At 38.2% G+C, this 26,807-nt stretch overlaps 1 protein-coding gene across 1 annotated transcript in view; it reads right to left on the reverse strand.

The window, feature by feature from the left end:
• NYX (nyctalopin) overlaps positions 1-5,839 on the reverse strand; it is a 35,539-nt gene extending 29,700 nt beyond the window's left edge. The window contains exons 1-2 of the mRNA XM_074210538.1: positions 5,809-5,839; positions 4,305-4,394 (exon numbers count right to left, since the gene is read on the reverse strand). Of these exons, the coding sequence (XP_074066639.1) occupies positions 4,305-4,394; positions 5,809-5,839 (121 nt within the window). The remainder of the gene's footprint in view (positions 1-4,304; positions 4,395-5,808) is intronic.
• Between the last annotated feature and the right edge of the window lie 20,968 nt (positions 5,840-26,807).

The following is a 26,807-nucleotide window of genomic DNA, read 5'->3' on the forward strand; positions in this document are numbered from 1 at the left end:
GATACTCTTGAGAGGTGTTATATATTAAGTCTTTAATACCTAGGGTAAATGAATTTATAAGATTCAACAAGAATTTGAATAATCATTTAATGAGTGCCTACTTAAAGCAAAGTATTATGTTAGATTGTGAGGGGAAATAGAAAAATTAATAAAACATAGTCCCTACCTTCAAGATGGAACTTAAATGTACCTAATAGCAGCTTATTGACTTTTAGCTTAAAGTGTAATAGACTTGGGAAGGAGGTGAGGGAATAGTAAAATAAAAAAATACTGAGGTTACTAAAAAGTCAGAAGCACCCTAATTATAACTTATCTGTTTTTATCTTAGGTAGAATCTTGTATTGGAAAGAAAAACCTTTGAAATGTAATGATTTTGTATCTTTAAAAGTATTGGCATATTTTGTTTTTAAATTTTCTATTTTTATTATCTCTATGTGACTGAACAACTGAACAGCAAACTTTTAAGATGAAACAGTCATTAAAAATTACTCTTTCAACAGACCAAAAAAAAAAAAATCCTAGAATTTTTAGATTTAGACTGAGCCTTAGTGGTCATCTAGTACAATTCATAACCCCCAAAATAAAATTCCCTAGAAATAAGTGGTTTTTTCCCAATCTTTTCTTAAGAACTTCCAAGGAGTGCTAACCCACTTTCTCCCTGGGTGGTCCATTCTACCCACTTTTAGGTACCTCAACTTATTAGGAAGCTTTTCCTGGAATCAAGTTTCAATGTTCGTTCTAGCAACATTCTGCCCATTTTGCCCTCTGAAGGCAAATAGGCTAAGACAACTCCCTCCTCAGTACAAAATCCTTCAAAAACTTGAAGACAGCTGTCATGTCCCTCCTGAGTCTTCTCTTCTCCAAACTAAGCATCCACAGTTCCTTCACTCAATCTTCACATGCAAAGACTCAAGGTCCTTTAGAATTCTGGCTGCCTTCCTAGGACAGTTTTCCTGATCTTCCTAAACGCAACCATCTAGAACTCAACACAATAATTTAGAGATGTTCTGATCAGGGCACATCCTCAGTCCTCCTTATTCCTGGAACATATGTTTCACATAGGATAGCTAAAGATGCATTCAGTTGGGTAGAGGGGAGGGACTGTCAGATCACACTGTCAACTCAGGAACCTTTCTAAGATTACAAAATGCAGAGAAGGCACCAATCTGCCTAGAAGATGCTCCTTAGGTGGAATGGGACCAATGAACCCTGGGAGCTTTGCTGACTACTTATAACTAGATTAGAAGGATCTCAAGATGATTCCTATGCCCTATAATTGGACAACTTTCTTCTTGGGTTTTTTTTTTCATTTTTCCCCTCTCTTACTTTAGAGACTAGTTCAGTTCACTTTTAAAAATACAGATGTCAGGGGTAGCTAGGTGGCACAGTGAATAAAGCACTGGCCCTGGAGTCAGGAGGACCTGAGTTCAAATGTGACCTCATACACTTAATAATTACCTAGCTGTGTGGCCTTGGGCAAGCCACTTAACCCCATTGCCTTGCAAAAACCTAAAAAAAAAAAAGGAAGAAAAAGGAAGAAAAATTACAGATGTCAAAAAGAAAAAAGAAAGAAAAATACAATTTTCTCTGCTGAGGAGAATTGTTGGTATTATCTTGTTTTGTCTGCTTCCCCTCCCTTCCCCAAATTATTGGAACTTTCATTAACTACCAGTGAACAGTGATAAAGTAAATTGATAAACAGGAGTGACAAGACTCTTTAGCAAGGGAGAAAGAGTTAACACGAGATCAAGGACTCTGCAGTGGTCAGACAGATTATTGTGTTCAATCCTAGATTCCATGGTTTCAGAAAATAGGGGGGAAGGAAAGGAATAAGCACTTATTAAGTAAGTGCTTTCAATGTACCAGGTATTTTACAAATATTATCTCATCTGATCTTCACAACTGTGAAATTTTGTTCCCATTTTACAGTTGAAGTAACTGAGGCAAACAGAGGTTGAGTGACTTGTCCAGGGTTGCACAGCTATTAAAGTGTCTGAAGCTGAATTTAATTCTTCCTGACTTCAGGCATAGCACATTGAAAAGCTGAAGATTATCAGGGGAACGACAACCAGAATGAGGAAGGGTCTTGAGTCCAGGTCAGATGAAGATGGAAAGAATGAAGGATGTTTATCCTGGAGAGACCAAAAGACTAGCAAAGAGGAAGAGACAGGATAGTTGTCTTCAAATATTTGAAGGACTGAAATATAGAGAAAGGATGAGAATTATAGAATGAGCTTAATAAGGAATAATAGAAGGTCATCTCAGAGAAGGAGACATTAACAGCTGAGACACAGAGAAAGATCTCCTGAAGAATGATGAGAATAGAGATACCAATAAGAGGTAGCAAAGAGACAAATTTAAGACTGATATCAGGAAAAGCTTCCCAATAATCAGAGATATTCAAAAGTAGAATGGACTGCCTAGAGAAAAAATGGCATCTTTTCCTTGGAGGTCTATTGATCACATATCAGTAATGGGTAAGGGTTCCTTTCATAAATATGTTGAGCTAGAAAAGTCCGTGAATACATAATGAGAAAAAAATGACAAACATCTGACCACTTGATACTTCAGCTGAAAGATTCTAGGTTACAGAGAGAGAGAGAGAGAGAGAGAGAGAGAGAGAGAGAGAGAGAGAGAGAGAGAGAGGAGCCAGAAGCCAGAGGAGGCATAATGGTTTGAAAATCAGAGACTTTTTCCTCTGTGTCTGCTCTGCCCTTGTATAGATCATTGTGCCACTTGTCAGTAGTAAGAAACAGAGCAAGCTCCTAAATATCAAGAGGATACTAGCTGAAAAGCCTAAGATGTGGAATTCATTTCCAGTAGTAGGAAGAACTCTGGGTCCAGGATTCTAGAAACACTGCTAGATATGAACTCAAGAATCAATTGGAAGCTAAATGATATTTTCTACATCCCTTTTTGGGACCTATGACCATGCCCTACCTAACACTTTCCTTTCTTCTACCTTTGTTTATCCCTTTCCCAAGGTCTGAAATGTCTTTCTAACCTCTCCATTCACCTATTGAATATCTATTTGTTGGGCCAATTTAAATGACCACCATTTTGTTTCCAACTCAAGGTTCTTTCCCCTTCATTGATTTTCTGAGGTTTCTTTCTTTCCTTGGGTACCTCCCTGTCCCCCTTAGATTTCACAGATCGATTTTGATTTACACTTCACTTGCTTTGAGGAGGTCATCTTGTATTTCCTGTCTATGCCACATACTAAGTGTAATATTGCTCATATCACTAAAGTTAGCACTTTATCACACCGTCTCCTTTCTTTGAGAGTTTCTTACATTACTAATTTGCTTCTTCAAAATCATAAACTCCTTGGAAACAGGATACATCCGTGTATCTCTGTCTCTCTCTTTTTGCCTCTCTCTCCTTCCAGCCCGTTATGGAGACAGCATCACTGGTGTTGGCTAAATTCTGATTAAAGATGGTGCAAGGAGTAAGGTTACTGTTGTTTTATTGTTTTTTTCCTGCTCTAATAAATGCCTTGTCGCTATTCTGCTTCACAAATAGACAGGGACTCAAATTCTTTAGTTTTGTGTTCCTTCCCTCCCAGTGCAAAAAAAGTGTGATATTCCAGTTGTAATTATTATCTAGCTCATAAACCAGAAGAAGGAAGGGACCATACGAGGAAGAAGATTTTTCATCTGGAATGAGCTAAATTCTCCTGGTGCAATCCCTACCGGATTTGGAATGCTATAAGGGACTTACTGGGGACTTTTTGTTTATCTGAAGAGACTACCTTTAGGGAAAGAATGCTGTGTGTGTAATCAAAAGGGGAGCACAGGGCCATGGATCCATAACTGAAATGAGAATAAGAAAATCAGAAAAAGAAGGACTGAATTTGGCGGGGGGGGGGGGGGGGGGGGGGGGGGGGGGGTAGGGTGTGATGGGGGTGGGAGGGAGGCAGGAGGAGGGAGGTGTTTGCTTTTGGAGGGCTTGTTTTTTCTATGGTCTTTCCACTCATCCATCATATTTTTCCCTTTTTTTGGTGGAAGCTTGTCCGAAAGAAATATTCCAGTGGCGGTTTCACTTGTTCCATGTTAAATGCATTCTAGCTGGGTAAAAACTGTGTGGTTTTCAGGAATTTCCTAAGAGGTTTTCTTACGCATGCGTGCAACAGTCAAAGTAGTGCTTGAGGTTTAAGTGGAGAGGAGAGGAGAGCAAAGACAGGAGGGGAGGGAGGAAAAGAGAGGGGGCTGGGGGATTGGGAGAGGGAGAGAGAAAGGAAAGGGGGGAAGGGAAGGAGACGGAGAAGGGAAGAGGGAAGGAGAAGAGGCTTGGTGATTACTCACCATTCAAGATGAGGGCAAACATCTCCAGTCTGTTCACGTCCTGCAGCTCAGAGGCAGCTAAGCTTCTGCGCCTATGGAAACAAAGGAAACCTAATAGAAGAAAGCCGTGGCAGAAAGCCATGAGTCCTGGGTTCATATTCTGTCTTCTTTTGGGGAGTTTGAGTTTAGCCAATCAAATCACCTAATCTCCCTGAGCATCTTAGATGATGATGTTCATCCTTCGTTCTCAAAAAAGACCATGACATCAGAGAGGTGATGCTATGACAAGCATATGGATAGGATTGGAGGTGGGGCTGTGCTAAGTCACCAGCCTCACTTTCTCCTTCAGAGCCCTCTAGGACAGTGGGTAGATATGAATCAGGACAACTGGAGATGGCCCTAGATGTGAGGCAATCAGGATTAAGTGATTTACCCAAGGTCACACAGCTGGTAAGTGGCGTCTGAGGCTGGATTTGAACTCTAGTCCTCCTAACTAAGGCCAGTGGTCTATCCACTGATTCCAGGCATTTCAGAATTTGTCTATCATATATTTAGCAGAAAGAGAACTTAGATATCATCAAGTCAATAACCCTATCTCAAATAAGGAAATACAGGAAATAAGGAAACTGAGGTCCAAAGAAGTAAAATGACTTACCCAAGGTCTCACAGTGCGGGCAGAACTGAGTTTCAGATCCTAGTGCAAATTCCAGTCCTTTTTAACATACTACAGTCCTTCAGTTTCCACTTCTGTAATATAAAAGGGTTGAACTAGTGATCCCTAGGGTAGCTTCCAGCTCTAAAAATCCCATGACCCTGCAATTCTGAAAAACATTTTTAAGCTGTAAAGCCCTATAAAAATCTATCTATTATTATAAATATTAGTAGTTGAATAGTACTCAGCTGTACATCCCTCTGGACTTTAGAGCAGCAATTGTCAATCTTTTTAATTTCAGGATCCCTTCAATAATCTTAAAAATGATAGAGAACACTACCCAAAGAGCTTTTGCTTATGTGGATTATACCAATTGATATTTACCATATTGGAAATTTAAATTTATTATAATTTATAATTTGTTATTTTTAATTTTTAACATTTAGCATGTATTATTTATTATTATGAAAATTATTTGACCTTTTTGAATTCCCCAAAAGAACCTAGGGACCCCAGTAGACCCCCAACTTCACTTTAAGAACTACTGCTCTAGAACTAGGAAATATACCCTCCTTTATTATTTTGAACTTCCTAATAATCTTCCTTTTCTTTTATTCCCCTTTCCCTGGTAAGCAACCCATCTTTGTGGTAGAATTTTAGAAAACAAATACTTCAGCAGCAATTTTCAAAGCCCTTTTGGGAGGTGCCCCGGGGCTAGTCTGACCATCAGGACAACTGTTGGTGAGTCCTTCACTTGACTAAAATCTTTTAAACAGAATTACTGACCAGGGAGCTAGAAAAACAATATTCTGCACGCCTGTGCAAAGAACTGTTTCTCATTAGATAAAGAAACTCAGAGCATCAATCACTTACCTGGAAGGATGCCCTCTGGGTCTTCCTCCATTCCTCAGAACTGACCATCCACTTCCTCACCTATTGCCCAAGTTCGGCAGAAAACAACAAGGTACTGGAAAGGAGGGGATGGGATACTTTTGTGGGTCTGAGTGGTTCTTTTTCTTTTTTTTTTTCCCCAGAAAAGCTATGATTTAATGGCTAGAAAATCCTCTCTGTCAGATGAGGATTAAAAGAGATGGAAAAATGTGTCTGCTCTATAAAACCTCAGAGGAAGACAGATTTTGTTGACAGATCATTCTGCTTTATCCTCATATCCCTAGAATTCTATGCCCTTTCTGTTCTGCCATCATCCCCATCCCCTTGAATTCCCCTTCCTCTCATCCCTCAACCAAATCTCACCCAAAATCAATTTGATGTTGGCTTCTTGACACCTAAATAACATGAAATGGGACTGAGCACCACTGACTTTACATAACTCAAAACTGGGGAAAGAATGGAGAGTTATATCTTCCATCAAATACAGGATCCTATTTCATTTAATTTCACTTAACAGTTTATGATAAGCTATCCTCCCCTCAGACTAGAGGATTTGCCCAAACTGGCACTTTAAAAATAAAATTGAATTTAGGAAGTAAGGTGGTACCATGGAAAGAAACTTGACCTTGTACTGATAGGTTCAGATTCAAATTTAGCTTTTGAGCCTCACTCTCTGTGTCATCTTGGGCAAATCCACTAAACTCAATGGGCCTCAGTTTCTCTACTCTGTAAAATGAGGGAAATGGTTTCTGAGGTCTCTAATAGCTCTAGATCTATAAATCTAGGGGGTTTCCTTCTGAGCCTTTACTGACAAGGAATGGCCACTTGTCCATGTGTGCCATTCAACCTCTCTTCAACACCAAGGGTAGTAATAGAAATACAGAGTGCTTGTCAAATGCTTCTTCCATGGCTAGTGCAATTTCAACTTTTTAGATAAGAAAGTTGTAAGGAAATGCTTATGTATGTCTCTAGTATTGGTTCAGTGTGCTCTGTAAGCATTTCAAATACAACATGTCCAAAACATGTTGTCCGGAACTCCTTTTTTTGTTTCTAATGAAATCACTTCTTTTTAACTTCCTAAGTCAAGGCACTGTGGTTTTTCCATTCAATCAAGATAGAGCAACAGCTCTGGAATCAAGGGGACTTGAGTTCAAGTCCAACTTCAGGCACTTATTAGCTGTATGACTTTGGGCAAGTCATTTAAATCTGATTGCCTCGCATCCAGGGCCATCTCCAGTCATCCTGATTCCTATCTGGCCAATAGACCCAGATGGCTCTGGAGTAGAAAGTGAGGGTGGTGACTTAGCTCAGCACCTCCTCATTCAAATCCAATCCATGAGCTTGTCATGGCATCACCTCCCTGATGTCATGGTCTTCTTCAAGAACAAAGGACAAACATCATTGGTTAAGCACTTACTATGTAGCAGGTGCTATGCTCGGCTTAGAAATACAAAGTACAAAGAAGGAAACAAGTTTCACTTTCTCAGAGCTTATATTCTATGATGGAGACAAGTACATCTAAAAACACAATATAGACCCAGGCCAACCTCAACATCTTGTGAAGTTCTGACTTTAATAGCTTTTTGTTGCTCAATCATGCCCAATTCTCCATGACCTCATTTGAAGTTTTCTAGGCAAAGGTATTGGATTAGTTTATTATTTCCTCCCAGGGTCACCTAGCAGTCCTGATGTTTAATAGGAATAGCTAGGTGATGCAGTGGATAGAGTGCTGGGTCTGGAGTCAGGAAGATGAGTCTTCCTGAGTTCAACTCTGGACTCACATACTTCCTAGCTGTGAGACTCTGGGCAAGTCACTCTGAAACAAGACTGAAAAATGACTGAACAACCTGTAATAGCTTAGAACCTTAGTGCAATCCTAACTTTTAATGGTTTAGGATTGCACTATGACTTTTGAGGCATGCCACATAAGTAAATAAAAACATATGTATTTAAAGTAGCTAAATACAGTTGGGAAAGATGAGGATTGGCTTCATGCAGAATTTGTGATAGAACTGCAGTTTAAAGGGAAAAAATGGAAAACCTCTACCTTGGGGAACAGCTAGAAAAAAATTGAAATTGAGAGGTGGGTGTTATGTGTGGGGATCACAGAATGTAGATATAGTAATGGAGCAGGAAATCCTGGGACAGATTGTGAAAGGCTTTCAAAGCTAATCAGATATTTTATCTTAGGAATAATAAGAATCTTCTGTATTAATCTACTGGTTAAGAAGGGGAGTCACATGGTTATGTCTGTGCTTAGGGAGGATGACTTTGGTGGCAATGGATAGTCTAGAGAGGATTAAACTTGAAGCATAGGGACCCTTAAGAGTCTATTTCAGGGGCGCCCCTGGAGTCAGGAGTACCTGAGTTCAAATCCGGCCACACACACACACACAGAGACAAAAGAGTCTATTCCGGAGGCAATAATTTTTTTTCCAATTTGCATTATCTCATAGGGTGTCTAGGTGGTAGAGTAAATAGAGCAACTGACCCTGAAGTGAAGAAAACCTGAGTTCAAATTCCACTTCAAACATTTACTAGTTCAAGTCATTTAACCCCGGTTTCCTTTTCTCCTTTCCCCCAAGAAAACAGACTATTGAAACAATCTAGGAAAGGGGCTGAGAAAAGGAAGGTGATAAGGCCTGAAGTTTGTACTCTCATCCTTGGCTCCTTACTCTCTATCACCCCCCCCCATATTTAATCACTTGCCAATTCTACCATACCAATTTTTCTCATCTGTCCTCTACTCTCTTTACATAGCTACTAGTTCAGGCCCTCATCACCTTCTATTAGGACTACTGTAATGATCTCCTAATTGATGTCCATGCCTCAAGCTTCTTCCTTCTCTAATTCATCTTCCACAAAACTGGTCAATGAATATTTCTTTTTTTGTCCAATTTTTTAAACATTTTTATTCAATGTTTTGAGTTCTAAATTCAATCCCCCCTCTCCCCTTTTCAATCCCTGAGATGGCAATCAGATATAGGTTATACATGTGCAAATATGCAAAACAATTCTATATTAGTCATTTTGAACAAAAAGACTTGAATAAAAGAAAAAATGAAAGTGAAAAGTGGCATGCTTCAAAATCTTTATTCAATCAATACCAGTTCTTTCTCTGGAGGTAGATAGTATACTTCATCATTTCTCCTTTGGGATTGTCTTGGATCGTGGTATTGCTGAGAATAACTAAGTCATTAACAATTCTTCTTGAACAATATTGCTATTACTGTGTACAATGCTCTTCTAGTTCTGTTCACTTCACTATGTGTCAGTTCATGTAAGTCTTTCCAGGTTTTTCTGAAATCATCCTGTTTATTATTTCTAATAGCACAGTAATAATATTCTATTGCAATTATATATCACAGCTTGTTTAGTCATTTCCCAATTGTTGGTCACCCCTCTAGGTTTCCAATTCTTAGCTACTACAAAAAGAAGTGCCTTAGTTTTGTAAAATAGATCTCTCTCTCTCTCTCTCTCTCTCTCTCTCTCTTTGATGTCTTTGGGATATAGATCTACAAGTGGTATCGCTGGATCAAAGTATGCTGTAGGCACAATTTTATAGCTCTTTGGACTAGTTTCAAATTGCTTTCCAGAATGATCTGATCAGTTCACAACTCCACCAACAATGCAGTAGTGTCCCAGTTTTCCCACATTTCCTCCAACATCCAACAATTTTTTTCCATCATATTCACTGACAATGATATTTTGTTTAGGTATTTGCAAGGCAAATGGGGTTAAGTGGCTTGCTCAAGGCCACACAGCTAGGTAATTATTGTCTGAACCCAGGTACTCCTGACTCCAGGGCCGGTGCTTTATCCACTGCACCACCTAGCCGCCCCGACAATAATATTTCTAAGAAACAACTCAGCTGCATTACTCCCCCACTCAAGAAGTTCTACTGGTTTCCTCCAGGATAAAATACAAACTCAGTTTGTTGTTCAATTGTATCAGACTCTTTGTAAAACCCATTTGTTGTTTTCTTGACAAATATATTGAAGTGGTTTGCCATTTCCTTTTTCAGCTCATTTTACAGATGTGGATATTGAGGCAAAGAAAATTAATTTACTTGTCCAGGATAAAACAGCTAATAAATGTCTGAGGTCAGATTTGAACTCATGAAAACAAGTCTTCCTGACTTGAGGTCCAGTATTCTATGCCCACAAACTCAATAGTATGACCTTTAAAATACTTCACAATCTGCCTACAACACATCATCCAAACTTCTGACATATCATATCCATCCTCTGTGTTCCATGTCAAACTGAGCTATAGTTCCTCACAGTGACTTATCTATGTAGCTTTGTGTCCTTCTCCTTACCTGCACCTCTTAGAATCCCTCATTCCCACTAAAGTTCAGCTCATAGGGCAATGGGTAGAACAACCAGCCTTGGAGTCAGAAAATTTCTGAGTTCAAATCCAGTCTCAGGCACTTGTGACCCTGAGTATGTCACTTAACCCTGAACAACTCACTTAATTCTGATTGCCTCCAAAATAAACAAATAAAAGAATAAATACATGAATAAATAAATGAAAAGCTTAGTTCATTGTACCACCACCTCTTAAATAAGATCTTTCTTGAATCTTTCAGATACTAGTGCTGTTCCCACCCTCATCACTTGGAGATATTTAGTATTTATATATGTCTATATTGTTTCCTTCACTCTATTGTAAGCTTCTTGAAGGCAAAAATCTGTTTTTTCCCTTTGTCTCACACCATGCTTAGAATTTGTGATGACCTAAAAATTCATGTTGAATAAATAAATGCATACTGCTATTTTAGTATTATTCTAATAACAGTAATAAACTATGATCAAATAAGAGCAGATATGGTTATAAATTTCATCCTTTAATATTCTTATCCCCTTATTACTGCTGAAGATTAAATAGATTCTTACACCATTTTTTGTGTCATTGACTTCTGTGATAGTTTGGTAAGCCAGAATAATATGTTTATGCACAAAATAAAATACATATCATTACAATGGAAACCAGTTATATTGAAATAAAGTTATTAAATTTTTTAAAGTAATAGGCATCAGGTTAAGAGCCCCTGAATTCTAAAGGGAGATAGTAGTTGGTTTATCTGCATGTCTGTACCCCAGAAGGTATGACCAACAAAAGATGATGAACAAAGGGTGGAGTCAAGAAAAACAACTATGGCAAAATGGTATCTGTGAATTTTGTTATCTCAAACAGATAAGAGATGAATAATTCTGGCATGGAAGGAATTTTTTTTTTTACTCCTTTCCAACAAAGTAACCCCTTCTGACCTAGATAAATATGTAAGGTAAAGAATGCTAAATTTGAAGTAAAAAGAACTGGGTTCAAATCCTGCTGTGGCACTACTATTAGACTTCCCTTTTCTGTGTCTCAGGATCCTTTAAAGGAAGAAATTGGTCTAAATGTTCCCTAGTTTTATATCTATGATCCTGTGAATCTGAGTTCCAACACCAACTAGTTGCATGACAAGTTAGCAGATTGCTTAAGTATTTCAAGTCTCACTTTTCTTGACTATAAAATGGGATTGATGACACTTGTAGAACACATTTCACCAATCTGTTATGGGGAAATGTTTTGCAAAATTTAAAGCAGGAAATCACTGAATAGTCTGGGGGTCATCATCAGTTGTTTTAACTTGTGTCTTGCCATTGAACTCCAGTGACTCTGAAGGAGAAAGTGAGGCTAATGACTTTGCACAGCTCTGCCTCACTTAAATCCAATTCACTTTGAAATCAAGACATCAACCCAGTGATGTCTTTGGTCTTCAAGAAGGAAGGACGAATAATAAGAAACGGCAATCCTCATTTTTCTTTAGGCCTCAGGAGACTGTGAACTGGAAATACTGAAGATTGTATCTATCTTGGAGTAAAACTGGATACTGATATATACATACATATATATATATATATATATATATAATATATATATATATATACACACTGGATACTGATATATATATACATATATATATGTATATATATATATATATATATTGCTGGGCTTTGTAGAAATAGACAAATGAGATTTCTAGTTGGTATTGGGCAAATTTAAGCATAAATGTCACAAGTATATGCCAAATAGCAGCAAATACTGTGAGATGGCAGCCAAAAAAGCAAATATGATTTTAGAAATATTGATAGAAGCATAATGTTCAGAACAAAAATGTTGTCTTGACTACACTTGAAGTTCAAATCTGGGCACCATATTTATAGGGATATTAATGAATTAGGGAAGATCCAGAGGAGGACAACCAAGATGTCAAAGGACCTTGGAACATGAGGATTGGTTGAAGGAATTGGAGGTATTTTAAAGAGAAGACTTTAGCTGAGAGCTTGGAGTTGGGTAGGGGAGACAGATATGATGGCATTCAGGCCTTATAAGGCAGAAGTCTTTGGTTGAATTCTTCTTGATCCCAGAGGACAGAGCTAAGGACGATAGAGTTTTCAAAGAGACAGATTGAAGCTTGATGGAAGGAAAAATCGGCTAACAATTAGAGTATGCCAAAGTGGGCTAAGCTGCAGAGGGACCCGGGTGAGAGGCTCTTCACTCAAGCGGGGATAAGACGACCGCTTGTCTGTTAATGTAGCCCAGGGCATCCTCAGCTGCCCCAGGCTGGGTTGGAGTCGATGGCCTCTGACACCCCCCCCCCCCGAGATTCCACAATTGGAGGTAGGCTTAACCAGCTACTTAAATAAGGTTGTGTCGAGAAACCCCCTTCTCCCTTCCCCCAGTCACCATGAACCTCATCACACACTCCCTTTGGTTAGATCTGATAATCCACTCTTGGATCGTGTGCAGACAGATATTGAGGCTGCCGGCGGGTTTCCATGGCAACCAGCCCCTTGATGTGTGCTGTACCAGACGCGGTGTGCTGACACAGGCTTGGGACGTTCTTTCCTGTCATCAAGGCCACTTCTCTCCAGCGGGGAGGGGGTGGGAGGACAGGGGGCGGGGGAGGGGAAGAGTGAAGGGGGTCGCTTGGAAAATCTTCAACCATAGGGAGAAGGCAGGGGGCTTGGCACAGGATGGGGTGGGGTGGGTGAGGGTCTTTACCTTGGATCCAATCATGAAAAGATTAGCCTAACTCACCCTGACCTCTATTGGAAAGTAAACCGCTGTTTGGGAGTAGGAGTGGGGTGCGGGGAGACTAGGAGAAAAATCAGCTCTCCTTTATCCCTCTCAGCTTTGGAGTGGGTTCCCCCCTCCCTTTCCACCCGGGGATGGTACAAGTGAAGACTGAGAAAGCAGAGTGAGATTGCGGGGGGGAGGGGGGAGACTGATCCTTTGTGCAAACAAGGGCTAGAACCTCGGCCAGCCTTCAATTCCATGTTCCGCCCCAGGAAGCCTGCATTTCCAATCCCCAGCTTCCTCCCTTCCCCAGGGTGTAAGCATCTCTCTTAAAGCCTCCTCTGGGGACAATCCTTCCTATTGCTGTTCTTGCAGCTTCCTTCCATCTTTAGCAAAAGACCTCCTTCTGCTAGCCAGCCAATTAGTGGGCGGCTTTCTCAGAGCTACCCCACGGTGGACCTGCAAAGGGAAAATGGAAAATGGATTCATCAAAGGCTCACAAATAAGCAGAAACCTGTCTCTGGGAGTAGTGCTGCCCTCCAAGTCACAGACCTGTGACAGATAGGAATCACAAGCCCTTGCTTCTCCAGAAGAGCTAGTTCAAGGTTGTGCCATCAAGTATGCCAATATGTTGAATCCTAGGACAAGACATCCGAACTCTTGTCTGGTCCCATCCCCTTTATTGAACCTATACGGAAACTGGGGCAGGCAGAGGTTAAATGACTTCTCCAAGGCCACGAAGGTAATGAAGATCAAAGGTGGAATTTTAAGCTGGATTTTCTTTCTCTCCCATTACCCCTACCTCACCTATTGAGAAGGAAAGAAATATCATGCCCATTAAACATATTAAGTCATTCAAAATATATTTCCAACTAGCTATATTGTGAAGGTAAAAAAAACAAGAAAAAGGAAAAAAAGAAAAAATGCTTAAATCTGAACTCTCCTTCAGCAATTCTCTCTCTGGGAATGAATAGCATTTTTCATCAGGAGTCCTTCAAAATTGTCATGAATCATTGAATTGATCAAAGTTGCTAAGTCTTTCACAGTTGATAATTGTTACAATTTTACTATTACTGGGTACATTATTCTCCTGGTTCTACTCATTTCACTTATCAATTTTTTTATATCTTTCTAGGATTTTCTGAAACCACCCCCTTCATTCCTATAGTACAAAAGTATTTCATCCTAATCAAATACCATAATTTGTTTGGTTACTACCAAATTCTTGATCATTCCCTCAGTTCCTAATTCTTTAACACCAAAAGAAGTTCTGCTACAGATTCTTTTCCTTTGATTTCTATTAGTATAAAATTAGTGCTGGTCAAACCCAGATTTTCTGTTTTTCCATGAGTATATATGGAGAGGAAAATCTTGAAAAAGTTAGAAAATTAATTTGAGTGCCAAAGGAAACTAAGCTAGAATAAATTTAAATATCATGGTCCCAAGAAGATATTTTCAGAAAATTTCTCTCAATCAGTGGGGCATCTAGGTAGCCAGTGGATAGAGCACTGACCCTGGAGTCAGGAGGTCCTGAATTCAAATTCGACCTCAGACATTTAATAATTGCTTAGCTGTGTGACCTTGGGTAAGTCATTTAACTCCTTTGCCTTGCAAATAAAGGTAAATAAAAAAATTAATCACATGTAAAATAAATATATCAACTTTATAAAAAGGGTCCCTTCTTGGACTGTCCAGTAACAGATTGCCCCTGGCAAGTCATTTAACCTCTACCTGCCTCACTTTCCTCACTTATTGTTATAAGGATCAAATGAGATTTTTGTGAATTGATTAGCAAACCTTAAAATACTTTAAATACTAGGTTTAAATATTTCCTCTGGCTTTGAGATGTATGGCAAATCATTCTCAGTGTCCCTAGGCAACTCTGTAAGAGTATATCTTACAGAATGATTGCTGTTAGAATTAAAGGTCCAAGATCTTTGATCCATAAATCTATGTTTATGGGTCAAATACCCTCCCCACCCCCAAATCTCAAAGATAATGTATCAGGAATAGAAGTTTCTAAGGTGGAAAGTGTAGAAAGAAGTGTCCAGAACATGTCCTTTTGCCATGATTGGTCCCATTTTAAGATGACATCTATTTATTTTTATTGTTCAACCATTTTCAGTTGAGTCTGACTCTTATTGATCCCATTTGAGGTCTTGGCACTCTTCTCTGTAAAGTGAGGGTTTTCAGCCCATTTTACAGATGGGGGAAACTAAGGTAAATAGGTCAAGTGATTTGCCCAGGATCACATGGCTAGAAAGTATTTGAGGCTAGATTTGAAGATGACTTTTCCTGACTCCAGGCCTGGCTTTCTATCCACAGTGCCACCTTACTACCTATTTATACATATTTATATTAATTTATACAATCACATAAATTTCTACCTCTTCCAAATCTTTTACCTCTGATATAATTTCTATCCTCATTTGCACTTGTTTTAGGCAGCAGGAATCTGGCTAATTGGGTCTAATTAAAGAAAAACTAAGTTGCTCCTTGGTCCCCAGTATCACCTGTCCACATAATATACCCCACCACACCCCACTACCTTATCTAAGAGTGAGGAATAATAAGCTTACTCTATCATACAGTTCCCCACCTTTCTGCCACAAGGTAGTGGAGTGCAACATAAAGTGAGCAGAGGAGGATGATGATGATAAAGATGATAATGATGGTGACAACAATGATGATGACCATAATGAAGTTGACAGTTATATAACATTAGAAAATTTGCAAAGTTCTTTGTATAAATTATCTCATCAAACCTTTTAATAACCCTGGTAAATATGTTCTATGGATATTATTCCTATTCTACAAATCAGAGAGCATTTATTTAGTGACTGGGAATCCAAATATAAAATATAAAAGTGTAATCAATGTGCTTTGCCTTCAAGAACCTTACTTTCTATTAGAACAGCAGTTCTTAAATTTCTTGGTCTCAAGACCTCTTTCCACTCCTAAAAATTTCTGAAGACCCCAAAGAGCATTTATGTAGGTTATAGCTTTTGACATTTAGTGTATTTGAAATTAAATTAGATACATTTCTAATATTTAATTTTAAAATTTAACATTGAATTAACTTTAAAATTACAATAAACATTATGTGTCAACATAAATTTTTTTGTAAAATAACTATTTTCCAAAACAAAAAAATGACTGAGAAGAGTGGCATTGTTTTGTATTTTCGAAAATCTCTTTAGCATTGGGCTTAATAGAAGACAGATTCTCATAGTTACTTCTACATTCAAACTGTTGTGATGCTATTTTGGTTGAAGCATATGAAGAAAATTTGACCCCATACAAATATGTAGCTAGGAAGGGAGGGGTATTTTAGTAGTGCTTTTATATAATTGGAGATAGCCTTCTCAACAAATGGGAGTTTCTTAAAGGTTAATTGCAATGTGCAATATGAAACCATATCAATGAACTTTTCATATGACATTGCATGTTACATTAAAATCCATTGATTTATTTTGCACAATGAACAGATCTTTTACTCATATGTGATTTTGTAACATCATACATCAGTCACTTGGAAAATATTGGTTCATTGAGTTATGCAGATCTTCCAAATGTTGACACATTTATTTAACAATATTTTTAAAAACCCTTATCAGAAAGTTCTTTAAATATTGGAAAAAATGACAAACTCCTGGTATTTTGGAAGCAAGTGGTGCAAGTTTTCTAAAATTCAAATTTTATTAGTAGGCTCACATTTTATCATTGGCAACAAATAGCCAGTTGTTTTCCTTGAAATGACAGGCTCATTTCACTCTTTTTTGAGAAATATCTACTAAATACCATATTTGAATAACCATATTTTGTCTGTCAATCATCTTTCAAATAAAAAAGTGGTTATTTCAGCTCACATCTCAGATATTTGCAAGTCTTTTCCTTCCTATTTATTACAGAGAAAATTAAAAATATGTGTACTCAAGTGTTGAGATTTAATAAAATTAATCATTTTTATTGTTTCTTCAAGGAAATTTTAAGTGAAACTCACTTTTTTTTAAACCTGAAGGTGTGTAACTGTAAAGAATATAATGACTGCTAGTTCAAGTACTATTGTCTTGTTCCATACTGTGGCATCACCAGTTCTAGCCACCATTGCTTTTGTGCCTTGATGCAAATGTTCTTCTAAGTTAAACCATGAGATCCAAAAAAACTTGTGAATATTTTATCATCACTTGTGTTTGTTGCCAAAAGTTTACATAAGATCTTTGATCTCATAAGCAAAAGAGCAAGTCTAGACATATCTGTAGATTCATCCATTTGTAAGGTAAACATACCATTCTGCAGCTGAGATATTGTCTTTTTTCAATTGAATTTTTATTTTACAGGTAGTGAAGCCTCTGAAGAACTCCTTTGCATTTATTATGAAAATGATTTTGAACTGAAAACTCTTCTGAATGGAATTTGGGAATCTCCAAGGGTCTGAGGATTATTTTTTAAAATTAATTTATTTGTTTTTCCAACTACATGCAAAGACAGTTTTCAACAATCATTTTTTGAAAAATTTTGAGTTTCAGATTTTTTCTCCCTCCCTCCTTTCCTTTCTCTCTCCCCCACCCCAGACAGAACAATCTACTATAGGTTATACATGTATAATTGTGTTAAACATATTTCCTTAGTAATCATGTTGTGAATGAAAAATCGGAACAAAAAGGAATTTAAAAACAAGAGGGGGAAATCATAAGACATAAAGCAAATTTTTAAAATTGAAAATAGTAAGTTTTGATTTGCATTCAGACTCCATAATTCCATCTCTAGATGTGGATGGTATTTTCCATCACAAGATGAGAATGATATTTTTAAAGAATCACTGTACTAGGAGGATGTAAGACGTTAATCTGGCATGCAATATTGTCTGGACAAGTGGGGACTACTCAAAATAGAAGGCCGAGGTGAGAAAACTTAAGTAGAGAGGGATTAAGTGACTTGTTCAAGGTCGTACCAGTGAGATTAAAATACATATTTTTCCCTAACTATATATCATATCTGAGAAGAGTGAGAGCTTGTTGGCACAGACTCCACAAAGCAAGCCATGACACAACTCTGCCTTGGGAATGAAAGCTGCTGGGGTCTTTGGAGATCATCAAATCCAACCCTCCCATTTCACTGATGAGGAAACATAAATTAAGTAATTTGTCAGTATTTTTCCCACAAGGGAACTGGGACATGGGACACACCACCGCCTACCTCTTCCCTAAGAGGATGAAGATGACATCACTATATGTCAGGATCAAGGTATAGAATGTCTGACTATGGCTAATCAGATCAATACAAGCTCAGAAAGTTCTACCACAGATTGGGCACAAATAGCTCAAGTGAAAATTTGGAGTAGAAATGTCTCTAAATTTGTGTACCTCTGGGGCAGCTAGGTGGTGCAGTGGATAGAGCACCAGCCTGGAGTCAGGAGTACCTGGGTTCAAATAGGACCTCAGACAATTACCTAGCTGTGTGGCCTTGGGCAAGTCACTTAACCCCATTGCCTTGCAAAAGCCTAAAAAAAAAAACCCAAATAAATACATTTGTACACCTCATGCATAAAGTCACTTTATTCCTAGAGCACAGTACTTACTTTACTGCAGGTATGTCATGCTGAGCAGTCTGGTGCCAATGTCTCCTCTGTCTCACTTCTGATTCCAAAGTTCTTCAGAGAGAGTGTGACCTTCTTTTGCTTCTTCTGACCTCCTTGTGATGAGCACTTGCTTTGAATGATTTTCTCCATAAAATAGTCTTTTAGACAAATTTACATTTTGCATTTGAATAATGTAGCCTGCCCATCAGAGTTTCACTCTCTGTAAAAAGTTTGTAACTCATTCAGCTTTTTCTTTAAGAATTTGGATGCTATACTACTTGGTATGCTATTTAGTATTGAAATTGATTCATTGTCTATGGTACCTTTTAGGAAATAGTTTCTTTCTTTATCCCTTTCAATGAGATCTATTTTTATGTTTGCTTTGTCTGAGATAAAGATTGCTACCCCTGCTTTTTTTTTTTCACTTCAGCTGAAACATAATATATTCTGCTCCAGTCTTTTGCCTCCACTCTGTGCATATCTATTTCATATGTGTTTCTTGTAAACAGCATTTTGTAGGACACTATTTTTTATTCCACTCTACTATCCATTTCTGTTTTAAGGAAGAGTTCATCCCATTCATATTCACAGTTATAATTACTAACTCTTTATTAGCCTCCCTCCTATTTCCCCTCCATTTGCACTTTTCTTTCTCCTTTCACTTTATCCCTCCTAGCCAGTGTTTTACTTCTGATTAACTCCTCCCTCAATCTGTCCCCACTTTTACCCGTCACCCTCTCTTTACTTCCTGCTTTCCCTTTTGCTCTTCTTCCTTCCCTCCCTTCTATCAGACCCTTCTTCCCTACTCCCCCCTTTCCCCTCCTAATATCTGAAAGATAAATTTCTAAACCAATTGAGTAGATATGTTATTCAAATATTCTTTGAGTCAATGCAGTGACAATAAGATTCAAGCAGTTATCCCTCTCCTCCCTTCTTTCCCTCCTTGATAATTCAGGAGTTTGGCTATAATATTACTAGGCATTTTCATTTTGGGATCCCTTTCAGGAAGTGATCAGTCGATTTATTCAATGACTATTTTGCCCTCTTTTCCCAGGATATCAGGGTAGTTTTCCTTGACAATTTCCTGGAAAATGCTATACAGGCTCTTTTTTGGTCATGGCTTTCAGGTAGTTCAATAATTCTAAATTATCTCTCCTGGATTTATTTTCCAAGTTAGTTGTTTTTTCAATAAGGTATTTCACATTTTTTTCTATTTTTTCATTTTTTGATTTTGTTGAATTGATTCTTGGTGTTTCATGGGGTCATTAGGTTCTACTAGCCCCAGTTTATTCTTCAAGGAATTATTTTCTTCAGTTAGTGTCTGAATATCCTTTTGCATTTGATTCATTTTATTTTTATAGGATTTATTTTCTTCTGTCACTTCTTGTTGCAAGATGTTAGTGAGAAATAGAATTGGAAGAAACAAGTATCTTACCTAAAACTGCACAGACTCAGACCATTGATGAAGACAGGAAAAATTTTTATTTACATTCTTAAGAATGGGTGTCCCCAAAAGGCACACACACAGCTTGGAAAGACACCTCTTTTAACCCTAACCCCAACTGCAAAAGTCCCTCCTTTGACTGTTCCTTGGATGGGCAGTAAGGTGTTTACAATCTGATATGTCTAATACATGTTTCCCCTTGATACATATACATTCCATATATGTTTAAATGAACAAACCCATTAAACATGTATGATTACTAATATAGTTATTCTAATCTATGTTTAACCTAAGAACTGGCCTTCACCAGCTTACTGGCTTAGGTAATTTTTAATCTATTCACTAGAATATTTCTAAACATTACTTTCCTTGAATCTTACTCTTGTCTCTTTCTGTCTAGGTTAACTTCACCCCCCTTTTTATGCTGAGTGATGACCCAGATTCTATTTATTTTTCTATGGAAATTAAAGTTAACTCTTTCATCTATTTCTTACAATGTTGAATTTTTGTTGTACTTCTTTTCCCAAGTTTTCCATTTGATTTTTAAAATCCTTTTTGAACTCTTTCAAGAAATCTTTCTGGGCTGGAGATCAATTCATATTCTCCTCCTCAGCTTTACTCCTCCTCTTCCCATCCTTTTCTGAGATAGTGTTTTGCCCATCCTTATCTCTAAGGTAACTTACTCTGACCTCTCATACTCATTTTGAGATTTGTTACTGAGTTTTGTTGGGGGAGGATCCACTCACAGACCTTCAGTGTTGAGAACCCTAGAGGCTTGCTTACTGACTTGGGTCTGTCACCATTAAGAACTCCCACAGTTTGCTGCCTGGACTGCCTGTATTGGGAGTGCCAGTTGCCCATTCTGCAGGCCCTTGGTGGGAATACCTGGGGCTTGCTCTCTGGGCTATCTGTGCCAGAAAGCCAGTAATTTAGTCATTGAGTTAGGCCCTCCAGGCTGTGAATACCAGGGGCTTGCAATCCAGGTTCAACTGTCTCATCCAGTTGCACAGTGTTGGAGTCTCCCAGCCTACCTGCTGCAAGATGTAAAGAAGATTTCTCCCACAGCCAAGAACCCCAAGTTAGTCTCTGCTTTGCCCTGCCACCCCTCAAAAGGTTTATGTTCTCTGCCCAGGGTACACTCACATTCCCCTTCCCTCCTCCCCATGACAGAACTTGCTGGAAGATGTTCCACTCTGTTCTTTTGTGGATTCTGTTTGCCAGAATCTATTTAGAGGATTGAATAATGTCATTTCTGAGGAAAACTCAGGAGAGTTTAAGTTCCTGGTCTCTCTCCACTATTTTGGCTGGAATGCTTGGCAGTTCAGTTTGAGAAAAGACCTCAGTATCTGGTACTGTTTTCTTGCCAGGTGATATTCAGAATCTTCCTAAGATAATTTAAATGGAAATGATTCAGTTTTCTGGAATGGCACTGGTATACTGTTCAGGTTTCACAGGCATACAACAATAAGGTCAATCAACAGCATTGTAGACCTTCATTTTGGTAGGTAGCCTAATACCTCAACTTTTTTATATTTTTCTTTGGATCCTTCCAAACACTGACCTAACTCTAGCAATATGTGTATCAACTTCATCATCTATGTGTACATACCTGGAAAATATACTGCCAAGGTAAACGAACTTATCCAAAGTATTCAAAATGTCTTTATTTTATCTAACCAAAGTTTTCATGTATGGATAATGTGGTTTGGGTTGGTGGACAACCTCTAATTCTTGGTGTTAATTATCAGGCCAAAATTAGCACAAGTGGCAGAGAATTGATCCATATTCTGTTGCATCTAGCTTCAGAGGCTGCATTGAGTACACAATCATCTACAAACAAAAAAAAATCATGCACCAACTCTCCGTCCACTTTAGTCTTAGATTAAAGCCTTTTTAAGTTAAATAATTTACCACCAAAATACTCATCATCATTATCATCATCATCAATGTGACTCCATTAGCACTAAGTAGTTGAGATGTACCATTGACCCATAAGTAACCATCAGGGCTTCATAAAAGTGCTTTGGATTGGATTGTTACTATCAACATAAAACTAACTTTCATCTGCCACCTTACTGAGCCAAGAATCCTGCAGTTCTCTAAGTTTTGCTTGCACTTTCCTTTTTTAAAAATTTTTTTATGTATTGAAGGCAATGGGATTAAGTGACTTGCACACAGTCACACAGCTGGGTAATTATTGTTTCCTAGCTACCACTACTTTCTTTTTGATGGAGTTAAATACTATCTCTGAAAAGGCAGACAAACCATACTGCTGATAAATCTCATGGAAGTCTGGTTTTTCATGAGGTAACTTCTAAATTTCTGCAATCATTTTCACCAAACCAATTGATGTTGAATGTGCTGGCCCAGATGAGCAAATGGAGTCCTATATAATTGAATCTTTGAAAACTGCCCACTTACTTTCTGCTCTGTTGCCAGCTTAAGAGTAGGTTCATCTTTCCCTCCAACAGACTCAATCTGTTCACACACAGAGAAGCATCCTGATCTTTCTATATTGAGTTTTCTAGTGGTCACTTTTGCTGAATATGAGCGAGCTTGAAGAGGATAAGTTTAAGATCAGTCCAGCACTCTGTGCCAATAGCCTTCTTCACTCTCACATTCTGTCTGTCTCTTCTATTTACAATGATATAGGCTTTAAAATGCCACTTTTTGCTTTGAGGTGCATCCATAAAGTTTAGGTAAATGGAAGATAGTGTTAGTGATGAGAAAGTCATGAGATGCACAAGTCTTTAGTAGCATGTGACCACTGTTGTTGCTGTTTCTACCTCCCTTCCTCCCAAGAACTCCCTGACATGTCAGGTAGCCTGCACTTACTCTCCCATTAAAGTCACTCAGAATCATAAGCTTGTCTTCTTTGGGTATATTTTATGTGAGTTGAGGAGACTCTTCAAATCTTCATTAAATTTTTCTTTGATCTCATCAGGATTTGTCATTGTGGGAATATATGCCACTGATGAGGGTGATATGGTGTTTTCTTGCAAGTATCAAGTTCAATGTCATGAGCCTGTTGGTCACTCCTTTTGATAGGTATACAAGATTGTTGATTAGATTTGTTTTGATTGCAGAACCTATACCAACTTCACTGTGCTCCCCATTACTGCCTCCAGAATATATATATATCCAGTTCTAACTTTAGCAATCTGGCCTTCGTTTGCCAGCCTTCTTTCTCTCACAGCTACTATTTGGATGTGATACCTGCTGAGTTCTCTCACAACAAGAGCTTACTTTCAAGTCTACTGGATTTCGTGTTGTCTACCTCCTGGTTGATTTCTGGACACACCAACAATAGTCAAGTTTGCCCCCAACTTGACTGTCAAAAATCTCCTGGCCAGGAATACAATTTCAAGGCTAGCTTCCAAATACTCTTTAGGATAAAGCATCACAGTAGGCAGGACAGTTGACTGTGCAGAAACCCAGAGGCTCAACCTTCTAAATCTGCCTTTCTTAGTAGCTCTCATTGTTACTATGTTGGGATTCCTTCTCCAGTACTTAATATACTTCCACCCCAATTTGTCCTCCTCCTTCTAGAGTCACTAAACCCCTAACTGCTAAAGAATGAATCCTCATCCCTAACCCCACACTGTCAATATTTCCTTGCATTTAACATAATATTTGAATTCTATTTATTGTGTACCTAGATTATCTCCCCTCTTTGATGGTAAATGCCTAAATGTCAAGGATTATATTTTATAGATTACCCTGGGCTCAAAGTTCATTTTCATGGAACTTTTCTTATTCATAAATATAGATTACTCAATACTCAACTGCTTTTTTGAGACTGGAAGTTACTAAGAGCTTGGGAGAAGAGAGATTGTGGTTTTCTAATTTACAGCTGTCAGGAAGAACATTCTCTTCAGGTCCCTGAGGAAAGACTCTAAGAAGAAGATGAAATGTAAAGGACTTAGCTTTAATCATATTCCTTTCACCAGTTTACCATGTTAGATACTTTGAGGAATTTTCATTTGGACAAGATCTGAGACTTTCTCTGAGTTAATATATCCATCTCAGTGAGAGAATTCACTCACCCTGTGTATTGTTTGCCATCTTTTCATCTGTATAACAGAAAATCTCTGATTTTTGTTTGCTATCAGCTTGTATAAAAAAGGTTTATTTAATATTTTCTATATGTGGGATCAAACCCTAGCTTTGAAGCTGGGGCATTCCTTCCCTGGTAAGGCATCCTTTAACAATTACTTAGGTATCCTTGAGTAATTAGGAACTCATCTTGGACCTAAAAATCATCCTATAGTCTAGGATATTGGGGAGTAGGTATGGGGAATAGATACAATTCTAGCCCAGTTTTTTGTCTCTCTAAAGAGAGCTGAGTGGTCAGATTGCCTCCCTAGAAATTGAAGGATCTAGCTTTGAATCCCAGCTCTACCTCTGAGAATCTATATGACTTTAGTTCTGTTGTATCTGACTCTTTGTGACCCTATTTGGGGTTTTCTTAACAAAAATACTGGAGTGATTTGCCATTTTCTTCTCCATTTCATTTTACAGATAAGGAAACTAAGGCAAATAGGGGTAAATTTCAGGGTCACGACTATTAAACCACATTTGAATTCATGTCTTCCTGACTACAGGTTAGCATCAGTTAGCTACCCTTATGACTTTAAATGAGTCATATCACCATTGGGTCGTATCACCTCCATTTCCTTATTATTAAAATGGGGGGTTGAGGTTGGACTAGAGGATCTCTAGGGTTCTCTCCTAGGGAAGTAATTAAAGGATGGAGGAAACTATAGAGATATCTATTCATGCCTACCTGTGAGTCACGTCCAGTCACATATAATCTACATCGGCAACAAATACCACTACCTCACAAATATATCTTTGAAGCCCCCTTTGCACACTTAATATTTTTCTAAACAAATCTGTATAGTCCTGAATGATTTGTATATCTGTAATGTTTTGCAGAAATCTAGGAAATAGATAATGTAAGCTTTATGAAAGTCTGAATAGTAAATTAATGGTAGTATACTAGCAGCTTGCCATAGTGAGTAGATTAATGGCCTTGATGTCAGGAAAAGCTGTATTCAAATCCTACTTCTGACACATATTGCCTGTGTGATTCTAAGAAAATTCCTTAAATTTCCAGTGCCCCCAGCAACTCTAAAAATCAGGATTATAGGCAAGTAGAGGGAGTTTCCACACTAGAAGTTCTTTGCAACAATTAATCTCAAGTTTGGGAAATAAAAAAGGAAAGAAATAAAATAAAGGAAGAAAGCAACAAAGAAAAGAAGGAAGGAAGTGATTATATTATCCTTATTCTTATAAACTAGGGTCTTTAGAATTAATGGCCCTAAATCCTCCCCAAGTCTAGGGGAACAATTTAACCACCTGACCTAACTCCAGGTCATGCAATGCTTCCATAGTATTTCAAAGTCTCTGCATATCAGTCTTATTTCTTCTACTCCCCAACCCTAGACTCCAAAGTGCCGTTCAGAAGAGGCAGTCTCTACCATCCCCAGTGACTCCTCAGGAGTAGCCAGTAGAGGGTGCTAAGGGACCGGTTCTTTTATGGGTCTGCCCGCTAAGAAAGTGTCCCAACTTCCTCCTGATCTAAATCTTCCACCATCCTGGGAGGTAGAAAGGGAAAAGAAGGTTAAAAATCTCCCCTCAAAATAAACAAAATTTTAAAAGTTCAACAAAGCAAAACTATGTGCCTAGATAGTAACAGTGCATAAGTCTAATATTATTATGGATATTAAAAATGCCTAAGAGACTAATGTACATTTAGTGTAATGGAGGCGTACAACAGTATGAAAACAGGCTCAGAAATCAAAGGTTTTGGGTTTGAATCCCAGCTCTGCCTCTGAGCATCAATATGACCTTTGTTCGGTTGTATCTGATCTTTGTGACTCCATTTGGGAGTTTTCTTGACAAAGATACTGTAGTGGTTTGCCATTTTCTTTTCCAGATCATTTTACAGATAAAGAAACTAAGCAAACAGCAATAAATGACTTGTCTAGGGTCACATGACTAGTAAGTCGAATTTGAACTCAGGTCTTCCTGACTCCAGGTCAAGCATCACCTGGCTGCCTTTATATGACATTGTACGAGTCACATCACCACTAAGCCTTCTCACCTCAGTTTCCCTATTTGTATAATGCGGGGAGGTTGGACTAAAGGATCTCTAGAGTTCTTTACAATTCAAAATCCTATGATTTCATAGTTTATCATTTAATCTTTCTGGAACATCAGCTCCCCATCTATCAAAAGAACTTAGACTCATGTGATCAGGTTATGAAGCTAAAAGGAGATCATGTGTGACTTTAACTATGTGAACTCCCAGTAAAAGAGTAAAGATTTTAATTAGGATTACAGACGTCTTTTTTTTCACTCATTGGCTAATGGGCCTAGAGAGAACCAACAGTTTAGTAGCTCCAGCCTTCTCTTATCTAACAATAATAATAATAATAACCCCCACCCCCACCCAAACTCATCTTTCAGACAAAATCCAGTTCTTGGCCTATTTGTTCAGCTAGGATCCAGTAATGTAGATCCAGAGGGCTTCAGAATCTGGCACCCCTCCAGTGGAAGCCATTCCCACCCAAACCCCCTTGATAGCACTCAGACTCATGATTTACAAATTAAAGGACATGAAAAGAACTGTTTTTCTGAGGCTATAGAAGACCAAAGGCATTCCCAAAGATCTACCTTCCCCTAAAAAACCTAAATAATCTTCATGATTTCTAGTAAGCCCTTCCCCTGAGATGGTAGGGGCCTGAGTTTACTCCATCATTTAAGTTCTTTTCTCCAAGACCTCCTTTGACTATTCCACACTGTTCTTTAATTAGCAGCTTTTCTTCAGTTGTTGTTAATCCTTTATTTTTGAAGAGGACCTATGATGTCTTGAGATTC

The sequence above is a fragment of the Macrotis lagotis genome, chromosome 1 (genome assembly GCF_037893015.1).
Source record: "Macrotis lagotis isolate mMagLag1 chromosome 1, bilby.v1.9.chrom.fasta, whole genome shotgun sequence".
Lineage (NCBI taxonomy): Eukaryota > Metazoa > Chordata > Mammalia > Peramelemorphia > Peramelidae > Macrotis > Macrotis lagotis.